Below are 12,201 nucleotides of genomic sequence, written 5' to 3' on the forward strand. Positions count from 1 at the left end.
TACGCCGCGACGCTACGCTGACATGACGCTTACATTTGTAGCTGGTGGAGCCTGGCCGTTAGGGTCACTTGTTTTTAGGTGTTTGTAGAATTTGATTGCTCTTTTTTGTATCCTAATTAAAAGGGGACATTGGCTGAGTTCAGCTCGGCATCCATTGTTAGGGGTGTTCCTGTGGACTCAGAGTATATTCTTGCAGATCTCAGTGTGTAGGACTTCAGTTTCAAAGTCTTGATTTACAAAAGGGCCCCACACTACCATACAATAATGTTGGTTCAATTATAGACTGGAATATTTTGAGCCAGAGTCTAACAGGTATATCTATGTTTGAAGACTTTTTTTTACAGAAAAGAAATATCTACTTCCCTTGTCTCTGAGATCATCAACAGCCAGATTGAAATTTCCTGTTGAGGTTATTTTTCGTGTGTTCAGCGTGTGTGTGTTCTATGTCAGTGGATCCAAGTAGGAACCTGATTGGGTTTCCCTGACACCTGGGTCGTTTCTGGAGGACCATAATTCTTGTAATGCTTCCTTAGACAGAGCGAACAATAGTAGATCATCTGCAAAAAGTAGGATATTAAGGCTGAGACCAGGGATCTCTGACTGTTCCAGTGAGTTTGCTAATTAATTAATATAAATAAAACCAGGGTGGGGCTGAGACTGCAGCCCTGTTTCACCCCTTTACTTTGAGGGAAGAAAGCTGTTTCCATATTTCATCATTTTCACAACATTAATTATTAGTATTCATGGTTTTAATTATTTCATAGGTTTTCCCCCTTACACTTTTTTTCAAATAATTTTAGAAACCGAAATGCCAAATGAGGTCAAATGCTTTTTTGAAATCCGTGAAAAAAGGGATGATTATCTGGGTGTGGTCTGCTGCTGTTTATTAATCTAGATTTTTTTTGGGTGTGAGTTGCTGTATGTTGGAGAGATCAGCTGCAGAAAAGAAGGCAGTTTTTAAGATTAATGTATTTTTGATTTGGGGGTGAACTGTCCCTTTAGCTGCTTTATTGCCTTAGTGTTTCGCTGCTCCACAGCAGCACAGCTGTCTTTGTATCTCCTTTAATACTCTGATCCTTTTGCAAAGGTCTTTTTTTCTGGCTTTTTGAATAGCATGATAAAGACCTGAAGAGCGTCTACTGGGTTTCCTGTCATTTATTCCTTCTATAGCTCCATAAAGAACATCCTTCCCTTCTTCCTCCTCTGGCTTCTCCTGCTTTGTGTTCTGCCTTTCTCTCTCTTCTCTCTTGGGATCAGTGGATCAGTAAAGCTAAAAGCAGGAGGAGAGCCATCAGTGCTACTGCTAATGCAATACCAATCCTGAGATAAAGGCAAAGAGCTAAGTGAACACTCAAATATGCATGTGTGTGAGTGTAGAGCACAAGCTCTGACCCGTTAAAAGCATCATTGTTTTGATTCACTCTAGCTAAAGGCAGTTATTTAAAACATTACAGCTTAGTGCTCCAGTGTTCCCTTTCCAATTGTGTGTATGTAGGCCTGTGTGTGTGTGTGTGTGTGTGTGTGTGTGTGTGTGTGTGTGTGTGTGCAGATCTTATCCTGTGTCTTACTTCATACCATTATTATATCACTTCTGCAATGCAACCGCAGAACCAGTCAATATTTGTCTAGACGGAGAGGAGCTTAGCAGCTAATGGAGTGGATATTATAGCAAGCAGAGGAAAGAAACTGGAAAAATCAAGATATTATATCTTGATGATGTAACTGCTCACTATCAGACTTCATAAAGTGGAAACTGGTCAATATTGCTGCGACAATTCTGCTGTAAAACGTGATTTCAGGTTTCAGTTTTTCATGTTGCAGCACTGTTGTAACATGGTGATTAAACAACCAAAAACAGGTGTACCTGTTCGCCTTCAGTAGGCCACAGAACAGAGCAACAATCACTGTATTAGATTCAGGATTACACACATCACAACAGCTTTAATTTGGGTTAAATGCTCTGAAAAATTGGACTCCACAGATCATGAGACTCTGTGTGAGATTGCCTTCTCACTTCACCCTTAGTTTTCTGCTCAAAAGAACATTTAATTTCAGCACCTTTGCAAATGTTTTTAGATAATTTGATGCTCACTTTATCTGTTGAAATGATTCAATTCAAGAGCACAAGCAAACATCTGGCTACACACAACAGTATTTGCAGTGGCAGAATGTTTTTGTTAGCCTGGTATGATTTCTTAAGTGCACTTTGTGTGCTGTGCCAGACAATCGTATGAATTCAGTCTAACTAATCAAATTTACAATGTTTGACTACAATCTTTCCTCCCTAAGACACCAGATTTGCTGCAAAAAACAGTTTCTTAGCAACAGTGACTTTCATTGCCCGCCACCTCGGTACTAAATTACGAGCATAAATGTCAATCTATTGTGTAGTGTTTCTGTTACTAGAGAAAATCTTACTGTACATGTGTGTGTGTGTGTGTGTGTGTGTGTGCCCTGTCTGTGTGCAACAGTGTTTTCTATATGTGAATTAAAGAGGAAGATGTTGTTTGCTGGAAGGCTGTGAGTGGCGGTAAAAGGAGGGAGGGAATGAGTACCGGGAAAGGGTGATAACGCTAAGCAGCAAGGTGATAAAGGAGGGAGAGAAACTGGAGCATCACCCCTCCCTTCTGCTTTTGCCATCTGATGTCGAGACGGTGTTGCTAGGGGCAACCATCCGAGCAAGAGAAAGGGAGAAAGAGGGAAAGGAAGGACCAGCTGGTAGGGGGAATGGCAGCAGAGCTGCTGGGAGAACAGAGTGAGCCAAACAGCATCAGCACAGAAGAGAGACCCGATGTGTCTTGCCTCACTCCGCCTCACTTGACTGAGCAGAGCTGATGGAAGCAGAGCTCCAGATGACGACGACGAAGCAGAACAGTCAAGCAGAGGACACGACAGCCTGCCAGCATCAGCAGCACAGAGGCTGGCTGCCCAATCATCAGCTGACATGCTCATGAGCTCAGCAGCCAATGAGCTGCCAGGAGGCTCCTCCCCAGCACAACCACTCAGATGCAGAGACGGCACTAGCCCGGCTCAGATCTCTTATTAATGAATGGAGCGGTTCCCAGGCTGGATCACTGCACATCTCCGCACTCTCTGCTTGGCTGCTCTGCGCTCTGACACAGGAAGACAGGGGGAAAACATCAACAACAACAACAACAACAACAAGGACAACAGCAGCACAGGAAGAGATAAACAGTGGCCATGAAGGGACGACAAAGAAAAACAGACACCCAAGAGGAGGACACAACCGAGGACATGGCAGCAGCTATTGAAAACAAGGACCCACATCCTGAAATCCTCCCACCAGATTCACCTTCTCCATCATCATCTTCTCCCCCTCTGCCTCCATTAGCCGTGCCACCTTCTACATCTGCCTCTGCCCTCCTGGCGCTGGCCTCTCCAGCCACCCGGCGCTCCATTTCCATGGGAGACTTCCGGAGGGTGACAGGGGCTCTGCGAACCAGCTCTGAACCGCCATCCACCTCTGCCACGGCCCCCTCCTCCAAGCTTGTAACCCCTAGCTCCAGCATGGAGTTTGAGGCAGCTCGACGGCGCCTCCTGGAGGTGGAGGAGCGCCAGCGTGTCATCAGAGAAATGGAGCGACGGCTGGAGGAGCTCAGGGAGGTGTTTGTGCGCTCGGAGCAGGAGGTGGTTGTTCACGGGGAGGTGGTGTCGCGGATATCCAGTGCAGCCCAGCAGGGGGAGCTGTACGTGGTAGAGAACAGTCAGCGACTGAAGAAAGGCCTGAGGTTCAAGAAACATCGACCCACCATCATCTTCTCCTCCATGCTGGGACTCCGCACGTGCCTCCCCTGGCCTGTGAAGCTCAAATAGGACTATAGAGACTCGCATTTCCAATTTCCACCACCACCGCTTTAATGTGCTTTACATCAATGGGAGGGTAGACCTCCACTCTTAAGCTATCACTCATTGACACGGCTGCTCTCCAGTTTCCATCTCTCTGCTCTTGTATCCTGAGGCTGGTCCTCCAGGTCTTTAGAGTGCCTACAATAATCACAAATGCTAGTAAGGAGCTTCCTGTTCGGTGCGTTTGTGGGTGAATTCTCTGGCTCGCAAACAAATGAAGCCAGTGCCGGTGCAATGTGTACAGGATGTTGTTTTTAAAGATTATTTGCTGCTTGCAGTGTGGTGTGGTGTTGGACTTGCAAAGGAAAGATTGTGTTGCACAGTTGATGGATGAGTCATATTTCAGGTGATGTGGGAGGAGAGGTTCAGACAGGCCTGTGAGGCTCTATGTCTTAACTTATGTAGCAATGAATGGAAAGCCAGTAAGAATTGCATTATTATTATGTAATGTTAACCTTTTAGAAGAGGGAGAAAGAAAGGAAGAAAGATGAAGAGATGGAAGAAAGCACTGAACAATCTGGCTCTCCAATACATCTAGAGAGAAGTGAAGGGCAGTGAAACAGAATCAGAGGTGAAGCTGTGATAGGGATTGCTGCACTGTTACATAAAACCAAGGATGCAGTAAAGAGGCGGGAACTTGAAAAGAGTCTGACAAAGAGAAAAATGCACAAAAATGTGGAATTTAGCCGGCTGAGACAAACACAGAACACGTGCCTTGGCTTCCAGGTGACCACTCGTCCACTATTGTTTTTTGGCAGCGTAATCAAGGACAAACAAACAAGCGAGCAGGAGAGGAGTACAAGCTGGGACGATTCCACCTGTGGCCTCTTTTTATCCAGTCACCTAGCAACCGCTCAAATCTCGATCCTAAATCCGCTTCCACAAACCTACAGAATGTATCCAGCAGAGCACTGTAACTACAACAGACAGCTGTAGAGGTCCCCCGAAGGATTTAGGAGCTAATATTTATTTAAAATACATGGCTATATAGTGGAAAATGCTGTTGCTTAAAGCTGCTGTCGATGCTGTTCATTTACTTAATGAGTAGGGGTTGCATTTAAAGTTAAGCAATGCATGCATCAAGCAAAGCTAAGATAGGCCACCACTGTTTGCTGATTGTGTCTTGGTGTTTTATGTGACAATGGCAAGCTAGTTAGAGTTTTGCCCAATAGAAGGACACGAGTACAGTGCTTATTGTGCACAATAACAGCTTCACTGCTATCATTATAAGGTTTTTTTGTGGCACATAGTGAAGTTAGACAATATGTCTTCATTCAGGGTGTGAATGTCAGAGGTTTGTTTGGTTAATTCCATACAGCTATCAGTACCTACGCTGTGATCCTTCACATGCACAGCAGTATCTTTGTCCCATATACAGCCAATGACCTGATTTCTACATATAGATCACACTCATTTTTGGCCTAATTCTTCTCCTCCTTCCCATTTCTCTTCTCTGTGGATTAGCAATGACTAAGTATCTCTTGTATTCAGCTACTCCACCAATCCCTGGCTTCAGCTGTACGTGTGTGCGTGTGTGTGTGTGTGTGTAGAAAGCACAGCCAATACACCAGGGATATCTATTTTTGGCGTTCGAATGTTATGGCAGAGAGGCAGGCATTCAATCTCAGTGCTGCATTTGTCGAGAAAGGGCATGTATGGCTATGTGAGTGCATGTTAGTATCTATATGTGCTACTTTCTAAAAATCCCTGATGGTGCTTTGTTTGCTCTCTTATTATAAATGACCTCACCGAAGAACAAAGCAAGTTTGTTTACAAGAGAGGCACATGGTTCCACTGCGTAATTGCTAAGGTCTCCATAAAGTCATCAGGTGCACTTAGATATTTCAGTTTTAATTGCTTCCTAGTTGCGCATGATGGGGAAATGATACTGCATCATTTGAGATGCATTAGAAATGTCTTTCTGTCTCTGTGAAGTCAAGGGTGGCAGGCGAAGGCACTGATGTGTTACTCTGAGACCAGGCTGTCTGTGTATGAGGGAACCTGCAGGCAAAGTGAGGAAGAAATGCATGTGAAATTAGATGTGAAGACCAAATTCATGAGTTTAATAAAAATGTAGAGTGATGCAAATGAAGTAGAGTGAACACACAGGTTAGCTTTGGTTATTGTTTAATTGTGACTATAAGGGCTTAAATGATCAGTTTGTTTTAGTTGATTGGGAGCACAGTTAAAGGGGCACTCCACTAATTTTACAAATGAACATCAGGTTACTCGTCACGGAGATTACCACTCGCCCTGTTGTAGAATGTCCTCTGTTGAGTCCTTAGGAGGGGACGTCTGGCAATGTCATAGTGATGCCATCAGGGTTATCTTAGCTTGGACTTTTTTAAAAACCGAGACCCTTCATTACAAACTAAGCACCAGGGGTTTGAAAGAGGTGGATCTTTTAGAAGGCATGGAGGTCTAATGTCAGATGGTTGCCTATTTATTTACCTGACATCGCTGAACCAAATCGCAAATACAAGTAAGTCTTTTGATTTGCAAGGGGTGTTCTCAACAACACGTTCTCACTCCGACTTCATCACATATTGACGTTTGGTAATGGACTTTCTACATCAGATACGACATAAAAGGTACCCTAGGTGCGTTGGTTGTTGACGTTCAGGGACACTGTGTCAAGTTTAGCCTGTTACGCGCATTGTCGTCTTTCAAAATACACTTCCGTTTTCACAGGAAATATAACGTTTACGTGCAGTATTTTTCAAAATAAACGGTTTGCGTAAGTACAACACTGCAAATTGATGTTTTTTTTCCTTCAACAACAAACACACGTAGTTGGGTTTAGGAAAAACAAACAGGGTTTGCTTTATAATCTCATGGGATGTGGGTGAAAGTCAGTGTTTGTTGGACCCATCCACCATCACTCCCACCCACCCCACTCAGACTTTAGCCGCCTTATTTTCATTCTTGTCCCACCACGTTTCCCCCAGACACCTTGGGGTGCCATTAAACTGTAACAGGATCAGCTGCGTATCATGTCACCAATGTTAAAGGACGGCTTTTTTCGTCAGTGCTAGTCATTGCCCAAGCGCCGGATTTCGACGACTTCGGAGTGAGACCGGAGTGGATGCAATTTGATAGACCTCCAACCAGTCAGAGCAACGGAACATGACGTAGCATTGAGCGACAGACAAATTACCATGAGTAAGTTAACTGACTACAGCTTGAAGACATTAGCTTGGATGGTGTGGCATTAATTTGTCTGTGAACGAGTCTTGCCGTTTTTGCCATCAGAATTTGAAAATAGTTCTACATCAGCTCTCTTCATCATCTTGGCTGGCGTTCCTCTTCACTAAGCTAGATTCATGCTTACCGTAATGTCTCCGGTGCTAGGGTACACGAGCCAAAAATGACATCATCACATAGGTCACATCAGTCATCGTCTAAAACCTCCTATTAGATGAACAAGTGTGACTGGCCCGGCCTTGTAGGCTGGAAACTGTCAAAATGGTAGGGAGACCAGACAAATCTGCCAGAGCAAATTAAACATGAGCTCCCAGATTCGTCTGGTTCCCAGGCTTGGTATCCAAGAGTATTACTATTAATATTAGTAGTATCCAGCATTTCTGAATCCTACATTTAATCTGACCCTGAACTGCACAGAAGTGTTGGAGTACCCCTTTAAGTGAAGAAAATGTTTCAGTGTTGCTGCTGACTTTCTCAGATTTCAGATAGCCATGATGACCTTATCATTGAATGTTGACTAACTCTATATAAGCATTCCACTTGGACAAAGACGTACTGCTTGCCATCTTTGTGCACATCTATACCAAACAATATTCATCTAAGCCAATTGTTAGCAGAATGCTTGTGCAGAATAAAATGGGTCTAGACGGCCTTAAACGTGTATTCATGGTCCTATGTATTTAGCTAGAGTTATAATAGAATATACAGCTGGCCTATATATTTCTTTTCACATGCCTTATGCAATGTTTGTGCATTGGCAGTATTAACTCGGTGATAACACTGATGATGAAGGCCGAACTCATGACCATCATAGACCTCATTATCTGGACAGAGGAAAAAATGCACTATTGTGCAACTGCACCTTTTGTGTTTTTCTGTGAAATGGAAAAAAAAAGACTACATTTCCCAAAGATCTCTGGGCCCACTTGCAGAATGAATGTACTTGTAATTGAAGTGTGTTTTTTTTCCTTCAACACTGAATATACAGTATAATCACATCTATCTTGTTTGAACCTGTGGTTGGCGATAAATCCTCTTGTATTCATTTTTAGGCCGTTGGAATTACATTTAAGGTCACATGACTTTTGATACAAGAAATTTCAACCCTTAAACTAGATGAAATAAATAGAGAACTGGAAACTACGACCAACTACAGTTACAGCTCTCAGACCCCTTTACTGACATGAATGCTGGCAAAGCACAGGTTCAATACTTTCAAACTTTTACTGCTGTTTACTTATCCTTTGAATGTTTTTAATATTTTGTGTTCATGTGATGTGGGGTGTGTATTTATGTTGTGGTGGAACAAGCACAGAATTTTTCATTTTCCTAAAATCAGGTGTTTATGACCTTTAGTCACATTTTGATGATATTTCTGTTGATTGAGAGCTGTATATTCTACTTTATGAATGTTAAGTCAAATTTAACTTGTTTGCAAATGTTATATGCTTAAGAGTAACAGCAGGTTTGGAGTCAATTTGCTTTGCAACAGTAATTTGCGTAATTACGAACCTTAATTCAATCATTTGTGACAGATTTGATTGATCATGTTCATAGGAAATAAAATCCACTTTCCAAGTTGAGTTGAAAATCAGCTGGATTGGAAGTTAATTGTCCCCAAACCTCTGGCGTACTAGCACTGCTTCTTAAACGACTTTTGCTTTCTGCTGCACAGTGAAAGAATGAATGTTTTGCTATGTTTAACGCTTAAATTTGCTACCACTTCTTTAAAATGTCTTTACACTGTCATTTACTTGAGCACAGAGCTACAATGTACAATTACTAGTGAATATCAAATGATTTCATTTTAAGCATTATCAGGTTTTGTAAAATAGGCTGAATTATTAGAATAAATTGACAAAATGACTAAAATGTTGTCGTGTTTTATGTCTCAGACTGGAGAGAAAATCCTTTCTCTCTCAGGGATTCTGCTGGAAACCGCTAACTTGAAGTACTTCAGGTCAGATCTCTAAATGTTACATCCTTTGCAGTTGCTAGAGAGGTCTAGGAAGCATTAGGGTCACCTTGCAGCAGCCCACAGCAGTGTAGTGCCTGATGAGCAGAAAGCTGCTCGTTGACGTAACAAGATGCTGAGAGGGAAAAAAAAAACTGTGAAAAAGCACCATCAGGCACATACATTCAAGTCATTTGCTTTTCCATCACCATCAGAGTCTCTTCTCAGCTGATGGATGTGGTAAAATGGACGTTAGATAAGCCCGTGTTCAGATGGCAGAGGGCAGAATTACTGGAAATATATCCCACTTCCAAGTGCTCATTATTGCAGGCCAGGATTTGTGGAACATTAAGCTGATGTTTTTGCTCACTTAATGAAAGGCATTACCCATGTAGATGGGTTTTAGACGGGCACATCTGAATATCTAGGGTAATAGAAAGTTAGAACATCCTCTATTATATTTTATTTCCAGAGATTACAGACCCTGATGCATACATACTTATCAGGATGTCCGCAGGGTCTTAAAAAGTATTAAAAGTTGTAGCTTGTTTTTAATATTAGTCCAGAACAGGTTGTATGCTAAAGTTTCCAACAGTTTAATAATTGCAAAGCTGCAATGTGAAATCCTGTGTAGTTATGGAATCCTGCTAGATTTGTCATCTGAGATGACAACTATTTGTGTTTCAGATCCCACTGGTATCTATAAATGGATGTAGAAACACCCTTATACATTTGTTTGCATAATATGAGTGTCAGCTTCACCACTTGTTACATCTGTCAGTGAGAAAAACAGCAAATTTATGACATTTTTAAGACATACTATACTTGAATTATTTTTTTTAAAGATATTTTTTGGGCATTTTAGCCTTTAATTGACAGGACAGACAAGTGTGAAGGGGGGAGAGAGAGAGGGTGAGTGACATGCAGGAAATGGCCACAGGCTAGAGTCGAACCCGGGCCCCTGTCCTGTGTCTGTCCTTACCAGCTCAGTGGCCTAGTGGTAGAGTGTCCGCCCTGAGACTGGGAGGTCGTGGGTTCGATCCCCGGCCGGGTCATACCAAAGACTGTAAAAATGGGACCCATTGCCTCCCTGCTTGGCACTCNTAGAGTGTCTGCCCTGAGACTGGGAGGTCGTGGGTTCGATCCCCGGCCGGGTCATACCAAAGACTGTAAAAATGGGACCCATTGCCTCCCTGCTTGGCACTCAGCATCAGGGGTTGGAATTGGGGGGTTAGATCACCACGTGATTCCCGAGCGCGGCACCGCTGCTGCTCACCGCTCCTTCAGGGGATGGGTCAAATGCGGAGAACAAATTTCACACACTCAGGTGTGTGACAATCAGTGGAACTTTACCTTTACCTTTACCCTGCGGCAACAGCCTTTTACATGGGGTACCTGCTCTATCCACTAAGCCACCGACGCCCCTATACTTAAATTTTTTAATGACATTTTTTATGGCATATATTACAGTGACTGTTATGAATTTTTTTATGGCATGCTTTACTATTACTTTTTTATGAAGATTTCATGACATTCTATACTGTGACATTTTAAAAGCATATTATACTATGTAATTTTTGACAAAAAACAAACTGTAATATGAATTTTTGTATGATATTTTTTAATGTGTATAGATATTCAACTTTGACATTTTTCTGAGATTTTTACAGCAAACAATAGTATGACTTTTCTTTAAACTCTTTTATTCATTACCTACAATGTTATAACATTTTTATGTCATTTTTGACGATATTGTTGTATGGCATGCTATGCTATGACATTTTTGATGAAAATTGTACACTGTAAATTTTTAATGGCAATATGACTTTTTAATAAGTTTCTATTATATTTATTTTTGTGAAATACACCATCATACTTTTTAAATGATGAAATATTTTTATAGCATGCTATACTATGAGGTGTTTTATAACATACTGTACTATCAAATAAGTGCAAAAAAGTCATAGTATAGTATGTTGGGGGAAGAAAGTCAGTATATTATGTTGAAAAAACTGCTATAAAAGTCATCCTATAGTATGTCGACAAAAGAGAAAAAAATGTCATAGTATAGAATGTCGACCCAAATCGTGGAAAACGTCAAAGTATAGTATGTCATCCCAAATCATGAAAAAAAGTCATAGTATAATATGTCGTCCCAAATCATGAAAAAAAGTCATAGTATAGCATGTCGACCTAAATCATGAAAAAAAGTCATAGTATAGTATGTCGACCAAAATCATGGAAAAAGTCATAGTATAGCATGTCGTCCCAAATCATGAAAAAAAGTCATAGTATAGTATGTCACCCCAAATCATGAAAAAAAGTCATAGTATAGTATGTCGACCAAAATCATGGAAAAAGTCATAGTATAGCATGTCGTCCCAAATTATGAAAAAAAGTCATAGTATAGTATGTCGTCCCAAATCATGAAAAAAAGTCATAGTATAGTACGTCGTTCCAAATCATGAAAAAAAGTCATAGTATAGCATGTCATCCCAAATCATGAAAAAAAAGTCATAGTATAGTATGTCGTCCCAAATTATGAAAAAAAGTCATAGTATAGTATGTTGTCCATAAAGATGAAAAAAATTCATAGTACAGTATGTTGTCCATAAAGATGAAAAAAATTCATAGTATAGTATGTCGTCCCAAATTATGAAAAAAAGTCATAGTATAGTATGTTGTCCATAAAGATGAAAAAAAATTCATAGTATAGTATGTTGTCCATAAAGATGAAAAAAAGTCCTAGTATAGTATGTCGTCCAAAACCATGAAAAAAAGTGATAGTATAGCATGTAGTCCCAAATCATCAAAAAAAGTCAAAGTGTAGCATGTCATCCCAAATTATGAAAAAAATTCAAAATATAGTATGTTGTCCATAACGATGAAAAAAAGGCATAGTATAGTATGTCATCCCAAATTATCAAAAAAATTAATAGTATAGTATGTCATCCCAAATTATGAAAAAAAGTCATAGTATAGTATGTTGTCCCAAATCATGAAAAAAAGTCATAGTATAGTATGTTGTCCATAACGATACAAAAAAGTCAAAGTATAGCATGGAGTCCCATATCATGAAAAAAAAGTCATAGTATAGTATCTTGTCCCAAATGATGAAAAAAAGTCATAGTATAGTATGTTGTCCCAAATGATGAAAAAAAGTCATAGTATAGTAT

The 12,201-nt window shown here is 40.8% G+C and overlaps 1 protein-coding gene across 1 annotated transcript in view; it reads right to left on the bottom strand.

Annotated features, from left to right (window-relative positions):
• Nucleotides 1-5,832: 5,832 nt before the first annotated feature.
• The window catches only part of LOC126401186 (brain-enriched guanylate kinase-associated protein-like), a 45,684-nt gene continuing 39,315 nt past the window's right edge, over nt 5,833-12,201 (bottom strand). The window contains exon 5 of the mRNA XM_050062304.1: nt 5,833-5,868. Coding sequence (XP_049918261.1) covers nt 5,833-5,868 — 36 coding nt within the window. The remainder of the gene's footprint in view (nt 5,869-12,201) is intronic.

Source organism: Epinephelus moara, chromosome 14 (assembly GCF_006386435.1).
Source record: "Epinephelus moara isolate mb chromosome 14, YSFRI_EMoa_1.0, whole genome shotgun sequence".
Lineage (NCBI taxonomy): Eukaryota > Metazoa > Chordata > Actinopteri > Perciformes > Serranidae > Epinephelus > Epinephelus moara.